At 57.7% G+C, this 22,784-nt stretch overlaps 1 protein-coding gene and 1 non-coding gene across 2 annotated transcripts; one reads left to right on the forward strand and one right to left on the reverse strand.

Moving 5' to 3' along the window:
• The first annotated feature begins 8,495 nt into the window (after positions 1–8,495).
• Positions 8,496–17,589, forward strand: SKOR1 (SKI family transcriptional corepressor 1). The gene is made up of 9 exons (XM_053928629.1): positions 8,496–8,695; positions 8,919–11,133; positions 12,245–12,335; positions 13,206–13,313; positions 13,835–13,906; positions 15,299–15,373; positions 15,601–15,675; positions 16,184–16,249; positions 16,756–17,589. Exons 1-9 carry the CDS (start codon positions 8,589–8,591, stop codon positions 16,848–16,850), a joined length of 2,904 nt encoding a protein of 967 aa, XP_053784604.1. The 5' UTR covers positions 8,496–8,588; the 3' UTR covers positions 16,851–17,589.
• A 4,743-nt stretch (positions 17,590–22,332) lies between these two features.
• LOC112312029 (U6 spliceosomal RNA) lies at positions 22,333–22,439 on the reverse strand. Its single transcript, XR_002975488.1, has one exon. It is a non-coding gene; the product is annotated as a U6 spliceosomal RNA (small nuclear RNA).
• Positions 22,440–22,784: the final 345 nt, after the last annotated feature.

The following is a 22,784-nucleotide window of genomic DNA, read 5'->3' on the forward strand; positions in this document are numbered from 1 at the left end:
AAAACTACAAAGCTCTTAGAAGAAAATATAGGAGTAAATCTTACAACCTTGAGGTCAGATATGACACCAAAAACACAAGCAGCAAAAAAATAAAATAGATAAAGTGGATCTCATCAAAAATAAAAGTATTTGTGCTTCAAAGGACATCATTAAGAAAGTGAGAAGACAACTCAAATAACATATTTGCAAAACCTATACTGATAAGGAGCTTGCACCTAGAATATATAAGGAACTCCTTTAACTCAATAATAGCATTACAGATAACCCAACTGAAAAAGTGGGCAAAGTCTTCGAATAAACATTTCTCCAGAAAAGATGTACAAATGGCTAATAACCACATGAAAACACACTCGAAATCATTAGCTACCAGAGAGTGCAAGGCTAGACCACAATGAGATGCTATTTCACACCGCTAGGATGGCTACAACAGAAGAGAAATAGTAACGAGTATCGTCAAGGATGTGGAGAAAGCAGAGCCCTCACTGACTGGTAGAACTGTGAAGTGCTTCGGAAAAACAGTCTGGCGGTTCCTTAGAAGGACAAACACACTCACCGTATGACCCAGCAGCTCTACACCTAGATGTAATTAAAAATACAGCCACACAGAACCTGTCCGTGAGCGTTTGTAGCACCATCATTTATAACAGGCAAAAAGTGGAAGCAACCCAAATGTTCATCAAAGGATGAACAGGCAGAACGTAAGCTCTCCGTACAATGGAATATTATTTGGCAATAATGAAATGCTAGGGCTAAAAATGAGGACAACTGTGACTGGACAGCAATTAATAAAAAAGAAAAAGAAAAGAAAAGAAAACGGGATGAAGTACTGATGCTACAACATGGATGAGCCTGAAAACAGTAAACCAGGTGAGAGAAGCCAGTGACGAAGGACTACACATTCCATATTTCCATTTATATATAAAATGTCCAAACTAGGCAAGTCTATAGAGGCAGGAAGTAGTGCTTGCCTTGGCCTGGGGAAGGTGGGGAGACAGGGGTGATAGCGAGTGGGTAGGGGGTTTCTCTTTGTGGTGGCGAAGCATCCCCAGAGTGACATGATGGTTGCACACCTCCTTGAATATGTGAAAAGCCACTGAATCACACACTTCAAATAGGTGAATTATGTAGTGTGTGAATCATACCCCAATAGAGCTCAGCCTGCCCCGGCAGCGGACGGGACTCCAACAGCGCTCAGGGGCTATGCTGACTGAGGTGATCTGCAGCTGGCAGGGAAGGAGGCATCAGCTTGTGCAGGGCTGTGACTAGGAGGAGGGTTTCCGTAGCCCTGAGAATGAATGCCTCCTTAAATTCGGCACCCTCGGCGCCTCACTCTAGTCCCAGGCCTGGCTGTGTGCCGTACACTTAGCACCTTATTTCATCTCTATCACATCCCTGAAAAGCCCCCCATGCCTGCTTTACAAATGCAGGTTTGGAGACTCAAACAAAGCAGAGCTGGGAGTTGAATGAACCGAGGTCTTGCTGGCTCCAGAGTCTGTTCCCCTACACTGCTGAGTGGAGGAGGAGGCCCTGGCAAGGAAGCCGCTTGCAACCAAGGAGAGCTCAGCAACCTTCCCGCTGCTCCCCCCCTCCCCACCTACCTGCCAGGACCCATCCCCACCTCCTAAGAGAACAAGCCTTCAAGGCTCTGCCTGAGGACCCCTGCCTGAATCTGTGTGGAAGGTGGGACTCCCAAGACCTCCTAGGCATCACCAGGGAACACAGAACCTTCTACTCTGGAAGAACCTGATTGGCCAGCAGACACCAATGGCACCATTCAGTCACTGCGGGCAGCAAGTCATCTGGGACCCAGGCTGTTCACTCACTCATTCAACAACCACGTTGAGTTCCTACTAAGTATTAGGCAGACAAAACATCCCAGGGGGGATACAGAACACTCCCAAACAAATTACTAATAAGGAAATATTAACCAGTGAACAATCCAATAGTGAAAATAAAGCAGCATGAGACAGGGCGTATAAGGGGTCCAGCCAACAGGAAGGCTCAGAGGGGTGCCGTGCAGCACCCAGGAGCGGCCTCTGCAGCTTCTGAAAGGCAGGCCCTGAAGACAGAAGTCAAGGCAGTCTGCTCTGTGCAGCAGAAGCTTCTAGATGCCTTTAAATCTTCTTGATGTGTTTTCCTGAGTTGGTTAGAAATGTCAAGGTGCCCCAGGGTCTTCTCTGTGCTGAGAGAAAGCCTGGCTAAACTGGGGCTAACAGGAGGGGAGCCCTTGGGCCGGCAGGTGGGTGGGTGGTGTGGATGAGCTAGGATATGGGCAGGGACCCAAACTAGAGGCTTGAGGGGGTAGGGGGTCCTGGGAGCAGCTGAGCCATTCACCCGTCCTCTTTCCCCAAAACTTCTGCTCAGGCCTTAGGGGCTTGTATGTCCGGTTAGGGGTCCCTCCTCAGTCCCTCCCAGCCAAACTTGCCTCCCCAACAGCAGAGAGAGCCCCAGGATGGGCAAAGCCAGTCCCCCATGACCTCTGAACCACTCCTAAGGCCTCCCCCAAGAAACCTGCACCCAGCCAGTCCTCCCCTCTCAGGGTTCCGGAAGAAGGCTGTTCATCTGTAGTGCCCTCGGTCCTGGGCACAGTCAATCCTTCACCTCCACAAAGTGCCAAGCAGTGTGTCCATCCTACAGATGCAGGTGTTGAGGCCAGGGTAAGGTCCATGGTCACTCAAGTGGTCAGTAGAAGAACTGGATCTGGGCCTAGACTTTTTTCGCTCCTTTTTATGCCCCAGGAATGAAGAGTCCTCCCCACGGAGGAGCGCTGGCCTGGCCTCTGATCCTAAAGAGCCCGTCCGGGCTGCTGGAACCTGGAGTCCGTGGCCTCCTGCCAGTCCCCGGCCTCGCCCGGCCTCAGTCTTCCCCTTGGCACCTAGAGCGAGGGGGCCCGGGGTTCTGAGCACCTTCCAGCATGCTCACCTCTGCTCTGGGGCGGCCTCAGGCCTCGCCCAGCCGCTTTCACTCGCCTGGGCCTGGCCACAGCGCGGGCCTCCAGTCTATCTGGCTGTCGGATTAATATCCAGATATTAAGTAAACAATAAATTAGCAAAACTACAAGAAAATTTTACAGCCCTTTGCATTTGGTAATCATTGAGTGTTAATTAGAAATTCATTACAATTAAAACCCTGCCTAAACAGGGCCTGCGCGCCTTAATTACATCTGATTTTTAATTCAGAATACGTGTTTACACAGTAAGCGCTACGTACCCCATGATTATCCCCAATCCTCTTTATACTGTACTAATTATGTAAATTAAACCTAATTAACTGACGAAAACTGCCGTTAATTCAACTGGTAAAAGATATGTGCTTTCGGAGGAGGCGCGGCCGCCCAGCCCCAGCCCCAGCCCAAGACGGAGCGGGAATGGGCGCAGGACGCTAGGCGGCTTGGCCCGGTCGCCTGGGACGCGGAGGCAGCGCAGTCCCCGCTCGGGTGGGGGGAGCACGTGATCCAGAGCTCGGTCCTCCGACTCTAGTGCCAATAGCAACGGATGAAAGAGGGAGAATCTGGGCTAACGGAAGTCAGTAAGGCCAAGGGCACCGACTTCCCTAGGCTCCCGAGGCTCTGCACAGGGCCATAGGACCCAGAGCCCCCTCTGATGAAGAAGGGTTCCGCCCTGTCACATCTGAGCCTGAGTTCAAGCCCCAGCGCCACCTGGCACTGGCTGCCCGCACCGGAGCAGTGACCTGGCTGAGACTGCGTGCGTCCTCCGCACGGGGCGCTGAGAGGGGGGCTGATGACGGCGTCTCCTGGTCCGCCTTCCCTTCCCACATGTGGCCCAGCCGGCAGGGTGCAAGGCACGGTAGTTAGGGCCTGGGAGACCAGCCTGCGTCCCTTATTGGCGTAGGAACCTGGGTTGGCTTCCACTGCCTGGCCCTCAGTTTCCTGCCTGTACAATGGGAATAAATAAATGGCAGCTACTTATTGCCTGGGTCATTGGGAGATCCAGCTCTGAAAACTGTTACGTGCGGTTTGTGCTGATACTAACTAACTGGACGCTGGTCCAGAGCAGAGCCCAGGCCCGACCCCCGAGACCCGTTCCCCAGAGACCACTACCCCTCCCGTGAGCGGTGGCGCCTCCCCAGCCTCTCTTCCCGTGCCTTCCGTCTTTCTGCAGCTCAGACCTGCGTCTGAGAGCTGCCTGGGTCGCCGACGCCACAGACGGGCTCAGGGAGCTGTCCGCAGCTTTGTGCTAAACCGAGGCACAAAAGAAACTGCACGCCCCTAGAGCAGGAAACCAGAAAGGGAACTTTTGTCCGAGAGGTCCCCGGGCCCCGCGGACAGGGCGCTGAGAACGCCCTACAGGCCGCCCCGAAGGCGTTGTTGGCCCTCATAGGACAATAGGGTCGGGACAGGCAGGCCCTGGTCCGGGGACCCTGTCCATCCTCTTTTCTGGCTCTGCGATCGTTGATCGTTGTCAACCATCACACCGGATTCTGAGATGCCTTTTAAAAAATCATTAGGAGGCCAAGAATAATTACCGAGTGGGATTGTAATTATGGGGTGGGGGAGACTGAGGGAGGGAGCAGGGAAGAGCAGGTGGAGGCTGAGGGTAGCTCTCGGACTGGGAGGGAAAAAAGGTTCCTGTTTTTCTCCGAGGGAAGAGGGGAAAGACAAAGGCAGAGTTAGAGCGGGACAGAGGGGCCAGACACAGAGAAAAGAGCTGAGCAGGCTCTGGGAGAAAAGAGAGAAAGGCAGGGAGATCCAAGAGAGACAAAGATGAAAACCGAGGGAGGAGAACGAGCAAGAACTCTGCAAAGAACACAGAGCCCTCAAACTTGGGGGCAGTTTTCAGAGATCCGTTAGCCAAGGAGAGGAGGCGGCAAACGAGTCCTCAGGCAGGGCCTAGCGGCCCCCTCTCTCCCAAGGCGAGGCCTGAGTGATCCGCGCACCCCCAGAGCTTTTTTCCAGGGCCCTTAGGAGCCAGCGGAGAAAAGAAAAACGAGAGGCGAGAAGTGGAGAAGGGGCGATGAAGCCCAGAGGAGCTGGAATGCGGGAGCGGAGAGGGCCTGAAACCTGGAGCTAGAAGGAAAACGAGGGGGGCGGGAGTGAGGGCGTCCCGGAGCTGCTGGCCACGGAAGATTTATTGCGCCGCCCCGGGTTCCAAGGACGCGCTAAACTCACCGCTGCTGCCAAAGTCGGTAACCGCAGTGGCCGCTGCGCCCCCTGCCCGGCAGCCCACCGCGCCCCAGGCCATCCCTGCCATTATTAACTTCTGTTTCATTAGGGTAATTGTTCAAACTTGGGCTGGACAGTATGATTAATTACAGTTTAATTAATGTGTCCATTAAGGACACTTAATACCACTTGGGGGAGGGGAGGGCCAGAGGGTGCCTGGGTGCGGGAGAAGAGGTAGGGAGTGCGACTGATAACTCAAATGAAGTAGAGCCGGCGATTAAGAGACGGAGAATACGCGGACGCAACGGAGTCGTGGGAGAAAAGAACGGTGAAGACAGAAACCAACAAACAGAGGGAAGAGGATGGAGAGACACGGAGCTGTGAGAAGAGAGAATACGCCCAGGGGTGTCTGCAGCGGCAGAGGGCTAGACCCCCACCACGGGGAAATGAACTAGTAGGAGAGCTGGAGAGTTTAGCAATCAACTAGAGGGCATTCTCTCTGTCCAAGGTGCAGCCCCCCACCCCGCAGGGAAAAAAAAAAAAAAAACCTAGAGTCCAACTGCTCAGTGCAGGAGGCAGGAGGTCGCTGCTCCCCAGGCTGAAGCTGTCCTGACGCCTCCGATCGAAGAGACAAGCGGGGGCCGGGGTAGGGGGCGGGTGGAGTTGGTTCTGCCCCTTCCCAGCGGCCACCCCGCACCCCCAACTCCCGTGGTTTCTGCCCCAGGACCCTGGTAACCCTACATGCTTTCCAGGGCCACTCTCGGGCTCCACTGCCCGGGCCGGAAAGTGCGGTACCCCTCCCTGCGAATCTTCTGCCTGAACCGTCCTTAGCCTCGGCATCCAGGCCTGACCTGGCCCGCTCCTGGCCCCTAGATGAGAAGCACCTTCCCACTTCGTTCTTGGGGACAAACTTCGCGGCCCGGGGCCCTTTCTCCCTCCTGGCCCCTTTGGCCAGCGCGGGCCTCAGGTGCTGGGCGCAGGTGTGCGACCGCTTACCTGGGTCGCATGGGCCGGGGACTGTGGGGAGGCGGCGGGCACGGCGCGTGGCCGGCAGGCTAGCTGGCCCCGGGAGGGCGCAAGTGACTGAGCGGGCGGTGGGTGTGGCGCCCCGGCTCGCAGCTGTCAGGAGTGCCCGCCCCGCGCCGGCCTCGCCACTCGCACTGTGACCGCGCTGTGCCCGTCGCCGCGCCATGCGCTCCAAGCTTCATCCTCCGCTCCGGGCCCTTCCGGGGCCTTGGGGGCAGCGGCCCAGGGCACAGGTCTCCTCGCCCCCGGCTCTGGTGCCCCACACCTGCTGAGAGCCCGCGTCGCGCGGGAGGGGCTGGCGGGGCCGCGGGTGTGAGCGCGGGGAGCCCGGGAGCGCGGCTGTGCGCGCGCGCGGGGAGGGGCCGTGCCGTCACCCGGAGAGCCCGGCGGATCCCGGACTCCGCCGCGCACCTCCGTTCACCGCTCGCCCGGCTCCAGCCGCCGCCGCCGCACGGTGAGTATCCGCGTCTTGTCGCCCCCCCGCCCCCGCACCCTGCCCCTAAAGCTTCCTTCGTTTAGTACCGATTCGGGTTCTTGTGGCTGTTGTTATTATCATACCTAAAGACTCCATCACCTCACTCCCACCGCTGCCCGCCTCTCACCTCGTCGCCCTCTCCTAGCTCACCCCTCAAGCCCCGGGAGCCGGCGAGGGCTCCCTGGGCTGCCTTAGCCGCTGCTCCTTGTCGCTGCGCACAGCCCTTTGGCGGGGCTTTCTGCTTTGGTCCTCGAAATTTGGTTCCTTTCTTATGTCCCCCTTCTCCTGGCCCCAGGACCCTGGGCCTCCTCCTTCCACTCGGGAAAACTCCACGGGGACCACAGACCCTCAGCTTGAGGAGGACACCCGGGGCTCGAACGGTCCCTTCATTGCATGCGGGCTGGGCACACTTGCCTGCCGATTTGGGGAAACCGAGAAGACATCGTCATTTCCCAGGACCGTGGATCCCGCCACCCCCGGACACCTCCCCAGCCCACCAGAGAGCCCTTCAGGGGGGCGCGGGGAATGTCTTGCCGACCCCTCCTCTGGGGAGTTAGGACAGGGGTTTTGCCTCCTAAAATGTTACCGAGGGACCTCAATGCAAAAGGAGGGTCAACTTGTTTCCATTCGATCCACAGAGATAGGGATGAAACAGACAGATAACAGATAAATAGCTTGATACTTGAAGAAGGTATGAAGACAGATGGGAGAAAGAGGAGGGAGCTGGGAGAGACAGACAGCTGAGGGACGATAAGATCGACAGATGAGGGACACCTAGGCAGAGAGGGAGGGAGACGGACCGTAGATTTCAGTCTTCTTGATGAAGGCTTTTGAATTCGGATTCCCTGTCCGTCTGGAGCTGCCCCTCTGAAAGTGGGGTTTTATTTCCCACTGAGTTAGATTAGGGGCCCTCAGGCTGGACTGCCTGGGCCACGGGAGCGCCCGCAGCAGTGGGCCGGGTGGGAACGTTTGGTGTCTGAAGACACGTGGCTGGTCCCGGCCACCTGGAGATCTCCACTCATCAGTCTCCCAGTCCTCCCACTGGTGAGGTCCGCAGGCACAGCTGCCTCCCTCCTTCCATGCGAGCAAAACATGGAAACAGCAGCAACTTTTGACCTGGAACCTTGTAGTGGCTTTGGATACTGGCCAGGATTCCCCTCAACCCGTAGGAGCCGGGATAGCCTGGCACAAAGGATACTCAGAGAGGAGTCGCCACCACCTCCACTACCACCACCACCACCACCAAAAAAAGGAGGAAGCCCAGAGCCCAGAAAGACTGCACTTGGCCTGAGCAAGAACTTAGGGAGTGGGCAGTTAAAAGCGAAGAAGTGGTCCTAAGAAACTTCCTTGAGAACCTCTACGTCTTATGCGCTGACCCGGATGGAAACCAGCTTTGGTCTAGAATGCAGCTAAAAATGCAGAAAATGTGGTTAGAAACTGCCTGACCCTGTTCCCCCTGATGGCTGCAATGGAAACCATTTCTATTTCCGAGCAGAATCTTTCTGCCTAACGAACACGGGACTCCGGAGATGAGAGGAGAAGCTCGGGTTTGTGGAAACAAGTGCTGTTATCCCGGGGAGCTGGCTTGGCACGAAGTTGTGTGACCGGGGGTGGGGGTGGGGGCCGTCCTGGGGTTGGGCGCGCACAGTGTGCTTTGGAGAGAGCCGGGTTCAGCACCGCGAACAGCGGTCTCCTCAGACTCTCCCCCAACCCCCTCCCTCACAGCCTGGAGACCCTCCCCCTTTTCCTCCCGCTCCCCACCCCCGCCCCCTGCTGTCTGGAGCGGGGCAGTGACCGCCCCTCCCCCAATCCCTCCTCGCTCGGCGCCCGCCCGCTGGCTTGCACTACTGAGCAAAGGGGAGGCCGGTCCCCGAAGTCCAGGCTTCAGGACCTGGGCGGGTAGGGCAGGCTGAGAAAGTGCTCAAAGGCGCACGGATCTCGGCACCGGGAAGCTGGGTTTTGGCAATGTCTTTGCTGTGTGGCCTTGGGCAAGTCACTCTCCGTCTCTGGGCTCCACTTTCTCCCCATTCCGAAAACGGGATTGCGTTCCTAGCTGCCCGGGCACTCCTGAGGTCTCAATTACCCCTTTCTGCTCCCCCAAACCCCGAGGGCTTTTGTTCCAGTGCCAGCACGCATCTGAATAACAAAAGGCGCCCGTCTAGGGGGCGAATGAGCTTGGACTCCCCATTGCCAAGATTCCCCCGCGCGCCCGACACGGTGCGCCCTGCTGGGCGGGCCCGAGCAGAGGCGGCGCTGAAAATGGCTCATCTGCTCTCTGCTTTCTCTGTTTCGCAGGAGCGGCGGCATGGAGGCTCTCACCACTCAGCTGGGGCCGGGTCGCGAGGGCAACTCCTCGCCCAACTCGAAGCAGGAGCTGCAGCCCTATTCGGGCTCCAGCGCTCTCAAACCCAACCAAGTGGGCGAGACGTCGCTGTATGGGGTGCCTATCGTGTCTCTGGTCATCGACGGCCAGGAGCGCCTGTGCCTGGCGCAGATCTCCAACACCCTCCTCAAGAACTACAGCTACAATGAGATCCACAACCGCCGTGTGGCCCTGGGCATCACGTGCGTGCAATGCACGCCGGTGCAGCTGGAGATTCTGCGTCGGGCTGGGGCCATGCCCATCTCATCGCGCCGCTGCGGCATGATCACGAAGCGCGAGGCCGAACGCCTGTGCAAGTCCTTCCTAGGCGAGCACAAGCCACCCAAACTGCCCGAGAACTTTGCCTTCGATGTGGTGCATGAGTGTGCTTGGGGCTCGCGTGGCAGCTTTATTCCTGCGCGTTACAACAGCTCGCGTGCCAAGTGCATCAAGTGCGGCTACTGCAGCATGTATTTCTCGCCTAACAAGTTCATTTTCCACTCGCACCGCACACCCGACGCCAAGTATACTCAGCCCGACGCCGCCAACTTCAACTCGTGGCGCCGTCACCTTAAACTCAGTGACAAGTCGGCCACAGACGAACTGAGCCATGCTTGGGAGGACGTCAAGGCCATGTTCAATGGCGGCACTCGCAAGCGGACCTTCTCGCTGCAAGGAGGCGGCGGCAGTGGTGCTAATGGAGGGTCGGGTGGGCAGGGGAAAGGTGGCGCAGGCGGCGGCGGTGGAGGAGGTCCAGGGTGCGGTGCGGAGATGGCCCCAGGCCCACCGCCCCACAAAAGCCTGCGTTGTGGTGAAGATGAGGCTGCCGGGCCTCCGGGGCCGCCTCCTCCCCACCCTCAGCGGGGACTTGGTCTGGCAGCTGGAGCCGGCGTTCCCGCAGGTCCTGGAGGGCCTGGCGGAGGCACTAGTGTCCGTAGCTACCCGGTGATCCCCGTGCCGAGCAAGGGCTTTGGCCTCTTGCAGAAGCTGCCCCCGCCGCTCTTCCCTCACCCCTACGGCTTCCCCACGGCCTTCGGCCTCTGCCCCAAAAAGGACGACCCGGTGCTCGGGGCCGGTGAACCCAAGGGCGGCCCAGGCACCGGGAGTGGCGGGGGCGCGGGCACAGGTGGAGGCGCCGGCGGCCCAGGAACCGGCCACTTGCCCCCGGGGGCTGGGCCCGGCCCAGGTGGAGGCGCCATGTTCTGGGGTCACCAACCCTCCGGGGCCGCCAAGGACGCTGCGGCCGTAGCTGCAGCGGCCGCCGCAGCCACTGTATACCCGACGTTTCCCATGTTCTGGCCGGCGGCAGGCAGCCTCCCGGTGCCGCCCTATCCAGCTGCGCAGAGCCAAGCTAAGGCCGTGGCGGCCGCTGTAGCGGCGGCAGCGGCAGCAGCGGCGGCGGCTGCGGGTGGCGGCGGCCCCGAGCCCCTGGACGGTGCCGAGCCGGCCAAGGAGGGCGGCCTGGGTCCAGAGGAGCGCTGCGCGAGCGCGCTGTCCCGCGGGCCACTAGACGAGGACGGCGCGGACGAGGCGCTGCCACCGCCCCTGGCCCCGCTGCCCCCGCCTCCGCCGCCCGCGCGCAAAGGCTCCTACGTGTCGGCCTTCCGGCCTGTGGTCAAGGACGCCGAGAGCATCGCCAAGCTCTACGGTAGTGCCCGCGACGCCTACGGCGCGGGTCCCGCTCGGGGGCCGGGGCCGGGGCCGGGCTCGGGACCCGCCGGCGGCTATGTGAGCCCGGACTTTCTGAGCGAGGGCAGTTCCAGCTACCACTCCGCCTCGCCAGACGTGGACACTGCCGACGAGCCCGAAGTGGACGTGGAGTCCAACCGATTCCCCGACGACGAGGGCACCCAGGACGAGACCGAGTCTGGCGCCACCGGCGCGCCCAGCACAGGAGGCGGCCCGGACGGCGACCAGCCCGCTGGGCCCCCGTCTGCCACCTCCTCGGGCGCCGACGGTCCCACAGACTCTCCCGATGGCGGTAGCCCTCGCCCCCGGCGCCGCCCCGGGCTACCCCAAGCCAGCCGGTCCGTATTTGGGGACCTGGCGGCCGACGACGTGGTGCGCAGACCTGAGAGGAGCCCGCAGAGCAGCGGCTATGAGCTGCGAGAGCCTTGCGGGCCGCTGGGGGGCCCCGTGCCGGCCAAGGTGAGCCCAGCGCCCGCCCCACTGGTGGCGCCTCCTTGCTTGCCCCTCGGCACCACGGGGATGTGGGGCCGGCCCTGGCCGGGTAGGGGACGGGAGTTTTGTTCTGAGCGGGCCCTGGAGCAGCAGGCCTCGGCTGTTCTGAGTAGGCCCAGCTTTGAGAGCGCGGGGCCCCCTTTGGAGCTGGGCGCGCTGGGACCCCCAGATGAGGGTTTCGGAAGATGGGGGCGAGGGACGGGCCTGAGAAACGCGTCTGCTGTGTTCTCATTGATGGGAATGAGGAGGAGACAGGCAGAGAGCGTCAGTCACGCAGAAGCAGAAAGAGACAAAAGGGGTCTGGAGGAAGAAAGCAAAGGAGAGAAAGGGACCCAAAGCCAGAGAGGAGCGCGGGTGAGGCCGTACCCGTAGCCCGCCCGTCCGGGTGGGGGCCCGAGCCCCGGAGGGAAAGTAGCGGGTGGGGAGAGGGCGGCCTCTCCCCCAAAGCCGGGCCATTGCAGAACGCGGCCCCGGAATCTTCTTCCGCCCCGACTTGCAGTTGTCCGAGTCTCTTCCAATTCCCGCCTGGAAGACCTCAGGGTTCGCGGTGGGAAGCTGTCGAGACGGGGTGCGGGGTGGGAGAGGGGCTCTCGGCGTGGTGGGGCCGCGGGCTCGGGTGGGAGGGGGGCAGCTAAGCCGGAATTGTTGGCCATTTGAAAGTGGGTGCGTACGCTTGTGTATTCACATTCGGTCCATTAAAACACGAATCGTTAGCCAGTTGCGAAGGGCGTCATTTATGCCTGGGGCCGGGCGCTGGAGGGAGGAAGACGCCGAAAAGGAGGCGGGCGAGAAGAGCGGGGGCGGCTTTGAATGGCCCTTGTCTCGGGAGCCGCTTCGTGTGTTGGATAATTTTCTCGAGGGCGCTAGTAATTACCCTGAAGCCACCACAGTGATGCAGCCCCCAAGGGTGCGAGGCTGTGCCACGTGCGTCACCGCCGCCCGGGGCGCTCCAGTCCCGCCCGCTAGCCGACCTCCGCCGCCCCCCAGCTTTCCCTCTCGGCCGCCGCGCACGGCTACGCGGCTTCCCGGCCGCCTCCAAGCGGCCCGCTAACCGCCTGTCGTTTCTCGGCCGACGCAGGTGTACGCGCCCGAGCGGGACGAGCACGTGAAGAGCGCGGCGGCGGCGCTGGGGCCCGCGGCCTCCTACCTCTGCGCCCCCGAGGCCCACGGTAAAGCCCCCAGCCCCTCCGAGGAGGTCGCTGGCCAGGACAATGGGGGGACCGCAGGCAGAGAGCCGGGGCCAGGGGAGGTCTGTGAGGGAAGAGGAGGGGAGAAAAAGGCAGAGAAAGCAAGAGAAAGAGGAAAACGGAAGGACAATGAAAGAAAAAAAGAAACTAAGCGAGAACTTCCTACAACTTCCATCGTTGGTTTACCTAATAGCAACAAACCTTCTCCAGCACATAAACACAGCTCCCGTACACCTTGTACACTGGTTAAAGCGTTTTTAAAGCCGAGCCTGGCACCCCTTTCAAGTGCTTTCACTTATAAAGCAAGGGGTTTTGACTGCGAGGCACCCCCATGTTCAGGCTGGGTCCGGTGAGTGGAGAGGCGCTAGGCTGCGCGCTCGCGTGCACCTGCAGGCGCTGCGGCAGCTGCGGCCCACGCTCGAGGGACCCAGTGGCTCGCAGAGGCTGAGGGCTGAAGGGATCCGGGCCAGGCCAAGCCCAGGAGTGTGTGTCCCCCGCCGCCACCAGTCCGCAGTCACAGCCTGGGCCGCGTTCGCGGCGGCCACGCGCGCTCGCGGTGCCCCAGTATCTGCGCGCGATGTAGGTCGCTAGTCCCTGGTGGGCTCGGCTGTTCGTATTGCTCTTTTCTGAGGGGCTGGGGAGGGGGCGTGGAGCCGGAGAAAAGCAGACCGCGCGCGGGGGAGGGAATGCCGGGCCCAAAGCCTGAGGGTGCGAGCCCGGGCGCACAGCATGGAACAGCGGCGGCCGCGATGCTTTTAATTAGGACTCGGGCGCCCGGACTGCGGCAGCTCTGGCCGTATCGGGGTCACGGTTTCTTTGCCTCTCCTTGAAACTCGGTTTATTGCCTTTAAGAACCAGATAAGGAAGACAATCACTCGACCGCCGACGATTTGGAAACGAGGAAATCCTATCCAGACCAAAGGAGTATCTCCCAGCCAAGTCCTGCAAATACAGACCGAGGTGAGCCCTAGGAACCTCGAGCACCAAGCCCGGTCGGGAGTTGGTGTCCCGGTCGCCCAGATTCCCACCGGCCTTGGCTTGTGGGCACGGTTTTCGATCAAGCGTAAGCGGCTGCGGGTCCTCTTCTGCGGCCGGCAGATAAATATTGAAACAGCCCCGGGGAAGGTGCAGGCCAAGTTTCCTGAGTTGCTTACTTCCTCGGGGTGGGGGTGGGGGGCTCTTCCGGGTAAGAGAAGAAGGCATTGTAGAAGGAAGTGAAAACAGGTGAAAAGGCACCTCCTGCCCTCAGATAACCTGTCCACCCTGGGGCTCCTCCAATGGGCCACTCTCTGAAGTTATGGCCACATCCCTAAAACGGTGGCTTGCAAGGTGGGTAGTACTAGATGCCTGTCACTGTCTCCTCTGTGGCAGAGTGTTTGGAGTAGGTCCCTGACTTAGCCCAGTTCCCAGGAAGCTCACTCCTCCCCTCCCAAGGCCTGTGTCCCAGGCCAGGACACCTCTTACCTGCCCTTGTATCCCAGGCGAAGATGGGCTCACCCTGGATGTCACGGCAGCTCAGCTAGTGGAGAAGGATATCGAGAACCTGGCCAGAGGTGAGGTTAAGTCTCTGAAATGGGACTACACTGTGCTGGAGCTTTTCTTGTAAAGGGGTGTTATTCACGCAGAAGTGTGTGTGAGAAGACAGGGCTCTCGGGGGATTGGTTTTCACTGCGTGGAAAGGTGATCCCCTGGGCACCTTGTCCTGGCACAGAGGTATGTGTGGGAGTAAGGGGTGACTAGAGGGAGCCAAACCCCCAGAGGTTCACTGGAAGTTTGGGTTCTAAAGCCTGGTCTGTCTGAATAGCCCAGTGAGAAGGAGAAGTGCGTGAAGACCCTGGGAGCCTGATGCATGTGGACAATCAGACAAGACCATCTGGGTCTCCCAAACTCACCCGAACACATGGCTTCTGAATAGCAAGATTCCTAGGAAGCATTTACTTTAGGAATGTCTAAGAGGTTAACTTTTCCCTCTTGAATTAATGCATAACCACTCACCCCACCCTAAATGGGGTGAAGATGCAGCTTGCTTGGAGCACAGGAGCCTGGGGTTGTTGCTCAGCCTGCAAGGGGTAGAGTGTGACTTCAGGCCCAGGAGAAGGGAGCCTCTAGCCCCACTTTGCTCCTCTAGCTCACATTTTTGTGTTTTGAGCACCTGCTAGGGAAGGGCTTCTCGGAGACCCTCCCCACGGGGAGGACCCAGGTACCGATAGCTGCAAAGTCGGGGGAGCTCTCTGCCACTTCTCTCGAGCTGATTTCTGAGGGCACTCACAGGGCTTTCCACGCCTTCCTGCTTCTCTCTCCCCACACCAGTCAGGATGAGCTTCGAAACTACTGTGGGGAGAGAGGAAAGCATTGGTGGCCTTCCACTCTGCATAGTTACAAATTTTCCATGATTTGCAATTACCTTGAAAACATCCGTGCTTTATATGAGTGTTCTTAGCACAGACTTGGGGTCTAGGGATGTCCTGAAATTGTAAGCAAAATGTTGTGAGTATATGTATTTTTCCAGGGCTGGGGGGGGGGTGGGGTGGGGAGGGGGTCAAGGCTTTGACCAGATTCTCCCTGCTCTGTATTATTGAAGGGAGGGGTTAGGCCTGACTTCTGAAGGGGTAAATCGAGCCCTACTGGGCTAGCGTCTAAGATTAGGGAGTTAAAAACAACATAAAGCAGATGCCACTCTGCTTAGTGCCTTGAGCCAGGACCTAGAAGCGGAGAATGCATTCTACCAACCTATCTGATTCTCATGGGCCATTTATCCCCTAGCCCCTTTTCCTCACCCAAATCCTTCAGAAGCAAATGGGTAAACTGAGTGCTGTGGGCCTCCACCCACGGGCTCCATCACCCCAACTATCTCAGAACTATCGGCCAGGGCAGGGCCTGCGGCCTCTGGGCCCCTGAGCCCCGCACACCTCCCTCCTTCACGTCCCACTCTCGCCCCTTCACAGACGAGCTGCAAAAACTGCTCCTGGAGCAAATGGAGCTCCGCAAGAAGCTGGAGCGAGAATTTCAGAGTCTCAAAGGTACCCCATCTTGACCCAACCCTGGCCAGAACCTTCTTCCCTGGTGCCCAGCCAGGTTCTGGGCAAGGAGCTGCCCTGAGCTCCTGCGGGAGCCTCGGAGCCCCCTCTTCCTGGGGTTTCCCACGAGGCCAAACACTGAAGGGGGTGGGGGTGGGGGTGGGGAGTAGGGAGATGGGGCCCAGGGAGGGGGCTGTGCTTAGCAGCTCTCACTTAATCAATCTGCACAGATAATTTTCAGGATCAAATGAAGAGGGAATTGGCTTACCGAGAAGAAATGGTGCAACAGCTGCAAATTGTCAGAGGTGAGACGGGAGTCAGGCGCGCGCGCGCGGCCCTACCTGCCTCTCGTCTGGCAGGGGCCGCAGTGCTGCCTCAGTCATCTGGGTTTAAATGGAAGGTAATTTAACAATTTTTTTTATTTAATATCCTTTGTAGACTCTGATTAGCCTCAGAATGGCAAGCGGGCCCAGCAAACGGCTTGCAGGCATCATTACATGGAGTGATTGAACTTCTTATCGCGGCAATTTCCATGGTTTCTAAATTAAAAATCGAGGCGTAAAATTACCTGGGAAGTAATGCCTAAGTTTGCTTTAATTTTGGTTAGATCCGTCTGCTTTTAAGCACTATCCCAGGCCATTTTTTTCCCTCCGCCAGTCTGCAGTTGGGAACGTTGCTGTCCCCGCCCTCAGTCCCTCCAGTCGTTGTCGCGAAGGGCTGAGAGCTGGGAAGAAGGCGAGGCCGCGGCTGTGACCCCGCCGCCTGCCCGAGTGTAGGCTCCTCTCCTCACCGGCCCCTCCCCGTGTCTTCCAGACACTCTGTGTAACGAACTCGACCAAGAGCGGAAGGCGCGCTACGCCATCCAGCAGAAGTTAAAAGGTGCGGGAGCCTTGGAACAAAGATAGGAGTGGCGCCAGCCCCCGGCTGTGCTGGGGGGTGAATGAGGGAGCGAACGAGTGAATGAGTGAATGGCGGGGCTAGAGAGAGAGGGGGACCAGGTCTACATGGATTAGAAGTTGAGAGGAGGAAAATAGGATGTGTTTCTAATGAGGAAACGGTTTCACAACGGGTGGGATAGAAGAAAGGGCCCCTGAGGCTCTGGGCTTTGGGAAGCCTGCCCCCGGGTCCAAATCTGGCCTCAGGCAGATGTCCCTAAAATGGGGCTATTGGACCGGAGCAGTGGTTTTGAATGGCCAGGGTCTGTCTTCTACGCCCCCCCCCATGTTCTTCCCCGTCTTCTTCTGATTCGCCCCCTTGAGAACCCCTGAGCAGCCAGTAGAGGGTGGGGGAGATCCTGGCGGACAGAGGCGGGGGTCGGGTGGGCCGCTCAGGGGGAAGCCACACAGGTGAGGCACCCGACGCGGCTGGCCTGGCTGTCTCCGCAGAAGCCCACGATGCCCTGCACCACTTCTCCTGCAAGATGCTGACTCCCCGCCACTGCACGGGCAACTGCTCCTTCAAGCCCCCGCTGTTGCCCTAGGGCCGGCCCGGCCGCGCCCACGCGCCCTCAAGCCATGCTGCTCTCTTCTTGTAAATACCCGCGGCCGAGGCGGCCGAGAGCGAGGAACAAGCCATTCGGACCGGACCGCTGTAAATACAGCCTCCCGCCTGCCCGTCCTGCTCCCGGAAGCCTGGGCCTGGCCCGCGCACCCCCGGGCGCCCCGGCCCGGGGCCCTCGTCTCCGTTTCCGAGTGTAAATACCAATTTCGCCCCACGGTTGAACTCCAAGGCATTGGGCCTCATGGGGTTAACTGGACAGAAGGGGATAATAAAGGGGAGAGGGGGGCCCCTCTTCGCCCCTGTACAGCCTCGGACCCCAATTGTGATTACAATGTAGCAATTTCGCTGGCGCTGGCCCCGCGCTCCCCGTCCCGTCCACTTCTGAAACTTGTTCCTAATGACAAAGTGGCTATGTGCAATGGATATAAATGTACTGTGAGTCTCTTGGTTCAGTATTGAGTTTACCTTAATTTATTTATGCCGTATGTTATTTTGCTTCCTTTCCATGGACCTACTTCCTGTCCCGTTTTACAGTCCCTTTGGGTTTTGCTTTGTTTATTTTTTGTTGTAATCTCTTGATGTAACAGCACTTTAAAAAAAGGGCGACAACTGACTCACGAGATGGAGACCACCTTGAGCCTGTTTGAGGAGACCACCCTGTATCCGTGACTTTTGTTTTGTTTTTAATAATAAAAAAAAAATCTGTCACTTCCTGAGGCAGTGGAAGTGGGGGCTGGGCCTGGGGGAGTGCGGTCAGGTGGTCGGAGACGAACTAAGGGCTGCGCAACAGGTGGAGCGTGGGAAGAGCAGCACGGGTTCTGGGGCGCCTGGGCTGGGAATTGCACCCGCTCAGGGGGGCGGCAGCGAGCATATGACCTCGCCCCCGGTCCTGGAGGCGCACCCCACAGGGCAACCCCTTTCGGCGTTTAGGGCCCTCCTTTGGTCCCACGCCCGGGTAAAGAGGACGACGACAGCATGGTTCCTGGAGCCGTGGTCTCTGACTCTTCTCTCGAGCGCTCTCGGCGGACGGAAGTGTTTATTCGTGTCATTTCTAGCCTGCCCCACCTGGGAGGTCACCTCCAGGGCGCTCAGAGACGGGGCGCTGCCCGGAATCCGGGAAGGAGGGTTGCCAGAAGGCGCGGACACAGCAGACCTGGTCCTGGAGGATGGGGCTGGGAGGGGTAGGCCTGGAAAGGCTAGAGGAGACTCGACGGCGGGGCACAGACGCTCCCCGACGGGAAGGAGCCTTGGAAGAATTTAACACACCGTACCTTTTAGTACGAGTGGGTTTGAGGACGTGGAGGGTGAAGCCTAGCAGCCGCAGAGGTCCAGGTCGCCGAGCTCGCCAGGCCCCGAGGGGATGGGGGTGGCAGGGCGTACCGGCCGCGGTTAACCAGGCCTCACCTGACCCGGGACCTCAGTTTCCACAACGCACCTGCTGGTGGGGCTACAGGTAAAGAATGGAAACTGCAGCGCACTTTTTGCAGTGGGGGAACAGGAAAGTGTGAACGCATTGGGAGAGGGCACAGTATTGGGAACCACGCAGGCCTGGCTTCCAGTTTCACCTCCTTGGCTGACTAGCGGGGGTGCCCTGTTCCTAGGCCTCGGATCCGGCCCTTGTAGAATAATATGCAGGCCCCTCTCTCGGTGGAAGCGCTCTGGAAGGGAAGCAGAGTGCAGGGCAGCAGCGGCCCGCGGACCCCGCCCTCCCGACACACTCGGGCTCTCCGGGTGCGTGGGTCTCCGGGAAGCGCGGGGCGCCCGGCGCGGAGACCCTGGAGACCGGCGTGCGGGTCCACACCGCCCGGAAAGCATCTGGGGCCGGTAAGTTTGACGGTGGGTCGTCTAGAGGGCCTGGAGCGTAGCTGGCGAGCAGGGGTGCGCGCTCGAAGCCGCCAGGAAGGGTTGCAGCCGGGGAGCCCATCGCGCGGTCAAGGCAGGTAGCCAGTCCCCAGGGCATCCTGCACTGGGGGCCGGAGTCCTCCAGCCCCAGGTTACTACGAGGGCTAGACAGAGAGGGCACCTGAGAGAGAATGGTGGTGAGGGCGCCAGGTAAAGGTGAGGCGTCGCGGAGGGAAGTGGCCCCGGGACGCACGACTTCCTGCAGGGACCCTTCAGGGCGTGGGAACAATTCCTATGAGTGGGGTGGACCACATTCGTCTGCATCGTACCGACGGTGAAATCAGGGTCCAGAGAGGAAGCGATCGCGTGCTCCCGGCGCGCGGGGGGCGCTGGGGCCCCGCTGGGCCGCGCCGGGGTTGAGGGGTGCGCGCGCCTTCCCCCCTCGGCGCAGCCGCACCTTTGGAAGCCGCGCTTAGGTGCTTTCTCGGTAAATGGAAAAACTGACTACCCAGGCCGCAAGTTCAGTGGCTGCGGCCCACACAGAGGACCCTAACAAACACTCCTTTTCACCTTTCCTTTCCGAATTCCCCAAAGTGGAGGGGGAAAGCCGTGGGCGGCGGGGGCCTTGACGGAAAGGGCGCCCCTTTCGGACCGGAATCTCCGCGAGCTGGAGGTGTAGACGGATCCGACCCAGAAACTCTGTCGCAAAAACCCTCCTGCACTCCCTTCAGAAGTGGTTTGTTCCCCCCAAAATGTTAATAACCAAACGATTGGTATGGATGTAATTCTCAATAATTATACGAATTATTGCTGATTGCGGGGCTCGTAGCTACTTTAATTAGTTTACCACATTCTAATTAAGTTAAATGAAACATTAATAGGGAAAATATGCTTTAAAAAAACTCAGAATTTTTTCGTGTATTTCTCGCCACAATGTTGCCACCTTGCGACGTATTTTAGGCATTACATCCAGGGTCCGAAGGCCAAAATCTGAGGCGCCTTGTCTTAGGGAGAAAAAGTGGGACTTGGAGAATTGGGAACGCGCTGCGGGGCACAGAATGTCCTCCCAGCAGTTCTTTCTGGGTATTTAGTTCCGCACCCCGACCCCCGGCTGTGCCCACAGGAGGTGTGACTCTGGTGTCCGAGGTCAGGGGGGTAAAGAACCAGATAAACCATGTGCCTCCAACCCCCTTTTTCAGCAGGGGAACTTCGGTCCCCTGACAGGGAGGTGCTGTGGGACAGATGGTCTCTGTCATCACCTGTCCCAGCACATCCAGGGTGAGACACTGAGCGAACCGAAGCTAGGGGAGCCGGTGGAGTCAACATCAGGTTGCTTGATTTTTCACTCCCCTGGGAGAAACCAGTAGGTTGCTCCCTACCTCCATTTCCTCTGTAAATTGGGGTAACCGGTAGGCAAAAGACACCTGGAAGACCCCTGGATTCCTGGGACTAATCCCTGTGTTCCCATGAGACTTGGTTCTTGAGGCTAACAGGGTTCGTTCATTCGCCTGAGTTATGCTTGGTTGTGTGTCTGTTTCCCATAGGGCTTAAGCACCCCTGCAACGAGGACCGAGACTTGCTCTTCCTCATGACCTCCAGCACAAAGTCCGGTGCCCCACAGGTGCTCAAGAGTTGTCTAATGAATGGGTTCTAACTCTGTGGTTCATCTAGGTGCTGGAAATGTCTGAGGGAAAGAATCCCTAGATGCTTCTGGTCAGTAGCTACAGGGAAGCAATTAAGCTCATTTGCATAAGATTAATTAAGCACACATTTACTGCTCAGAAGATCCTTCATCAATAGGATTAGTTTGGGGGGCAGGTGTCAGGTAAGTGATTATCAACCTAGAACAGGAAAACTTCCTCTTCCAACTGCATCCCCAAGAGGGTGCTCCTTCGCTCTCTCACATTTCGCCAGGTCACTGGGCACATACCAGTCCCAGCTACCTGGATCTAAAGTATAGCCTTCATCCTTCGCAAAAATACAACTCCTGCCCTGTAATTCAGAACACTGATAAAGGCAGCCTGGACTTGCATATGTTACCATTAATTCTAAACATCCTTATCACCCACTCTCCACTCCCCACCTGGCCTACCAAGGTGCTTAGTGTTTGGTTAACTTCACAAACTCTATAGCTAGAGTTCCTGAGTCTCAGTTCCCTCTCTGCCACTGACAAGTTGTGTGACATTGGGCAAGTTGTTGAATCTCTCTGTGCCTCAGCTTCCCTATCTATAATATGAGGCACAAAGAATACCTACTTCACAGAACTGTGCATAGCCGGGAGAGCCAGCCAGCATTCTGGCTTTTCCGGGACTAGGAATTGCCTGTCTTTCCTAATTTCTGCTCCGAGACTGGTCATGCCAAGAATGATGAGTTTCTTCAGAAGGAGAGAGAGCCACACCAACATTGGTTGTCTCCTTATTTGGCATCCCAGAAAGAGACATTTAAAACCACTCACCTAATTGCTCAAGTGGCCTCCAAAGAAGAACCACAGGCACCTTTGGAGGAAGAAAGGAAAACCAAAGATTGTCCTCTAACTCCATGCATTGGAAGCCATGAGCGGAGGAGTAGGCGCAAGGGGGAGTCCCACAGACAGACCCCTATTCTCAGCTGTTACCTCAGAAGGATCATTTCACCCCCACTGAAGAGAGCAGAAATGGATCCTGGATCGAACACTGCATGGCAGCTCCAAGCGCCCACCGGGAGCTACCCTCCACTGCCCCTCCTAGACACTGGGGCTCTGCCTCTGACTGCCTGTTTTGACTGTCCTGGCACAGAGGCTGGGAACTCTGCCACCACTGGAGGCCCTCCGACTGGGCTCCCAGAGGCTGCAGGGACCACCCAGAGGACTATGTGCATGCTCAGGCACCATCAAAGATTAAGCACCAACACTTTTCTCCTAGGAAAAAAATTGATATTTCAATAAAACGTTGACAGTCATCACAGGAAACATGAACTTTGTTGGACTTTTTTTCCTTCTCACTTTACTAGTTAGGAGTGTGATTTTTGCGATTGAATTGTCCGGGGGTAGGTCTCCCATCTTTTCAGGTCTGTGTCTTTAAACATCTCAGGCCTTGCCTCAGCCGCTTACTAGTTACATAACCTTGCCCAGGTCACTGTAACTCTCAGTGTCTCCTGTAAAATAGTGACAGGGCAAGGCTGTCAGAAATATTAAAATGAGATATTAGTGAAGCCCTTGGCACGTGTTATATGCCCAATGAGAAGTAGGCATCATCATCATCATTATTATTATTAAGGTTCAGGGGCAGTATAAGGGGTCAGTCTTGGTCCAAGTTCCTGTTTTGGATCGCTTTATGTGCACCGTAGCACTAAAGTCCTGTTATGTTTTTGGACCTGTCATGGATCAACTTTGGTAAGGCCATTTGCTTAGGTGTACGAGACGGCAGAACTCAGGATAATGCAGAGGAACGCAGAGGCAAGATGCAAAAGATAAGGCTGGGCTTCAAAGGCCAGATGGGAAGGCACGCAAACAAACGAATCTACCCACCATCCCTCTTCCCTTCTCCTGGGACTAGTTTCCTTCGTGACAAACAAAAGAACCTGTAAGTGAACAATGTGTGCATCCAGAAGCTTACTGTGCACCCGGGTAAACCTCTCAACACAAAAATATGGAACGCTTCACGAATTTGCGTGTCATCCTTGCGCAGGGGCCATGCTAATCTTCTCTGTATCGTTCCAATTTTAGTATATGTGCTGCCGAAGCGAGCACGGTTGTAAGGCCTTGTTACAAAATATATAAAGTCCATGGTGTCAAAACTTTTACACTTATGGTGGCTATACTGTGTACTTTATTTAGACTCCAAAATGTTTAACTTACAGTTTCCTGTATAATGCCTACTGTAATTATATTTTTGTGATTATTTTCCTGTTAAATCTAATTGTCTTCCTAACGCTGTTCATTATATATGCAAACGAAGGGACCATGGGAAATTGGCTCTCCAACGCCCGACCTCTCAGCGGCCCTCGGAAGACACTAGCAGTCACGCTAGGTCACGTGGAGCGTGCCGCGGCCCACCTCTTCCGCGCCAGTCCAATTAGGCGCGGAGGAGTCGGT

Source organism: Desmodus rotundus, chromosome 7, assembly GCF_022682495.2.
Source record: "Desmodus rotundus isolate HL8 chromosome 7, HLdesRot8A.1, whole genome shotgun sequence".
Lineage (NCBI taxonomy): Eukaryota > Metazoa > Chordata > Mammalia > Chiroptera > Phyllostomidae > Desmodus > Desmodus rotundus.

What these genes read in the sequence shown, in the direction of transcription:
- SKOR1 (XM_053928629.1), top strand. Translation starts at nt 8,589, where the DNA reads ATGTCTTTGCTGTGTGGCCTTGGGCAAGTCACTCTCCGTCTCTGGGCT. An exon ending in GCTGCCCGGGCACTCCTGAG is followed by an intron (nt 8,696 to 8,918) that starts GTCTCAATTACC and finishes TCTGTTTCGCAG; the next exon opens with GAGCGGCGGCATGGAGGCTC. An exon ending in ACAGCTGCAAATTGTCAGAG is followed by an intron (nt 15,676 to 16,183) that starts GTGAGACGGGAG and finishes CGTGTCTTCCAG; the next exon opens with ACACTCTGTGTAACGAACTC.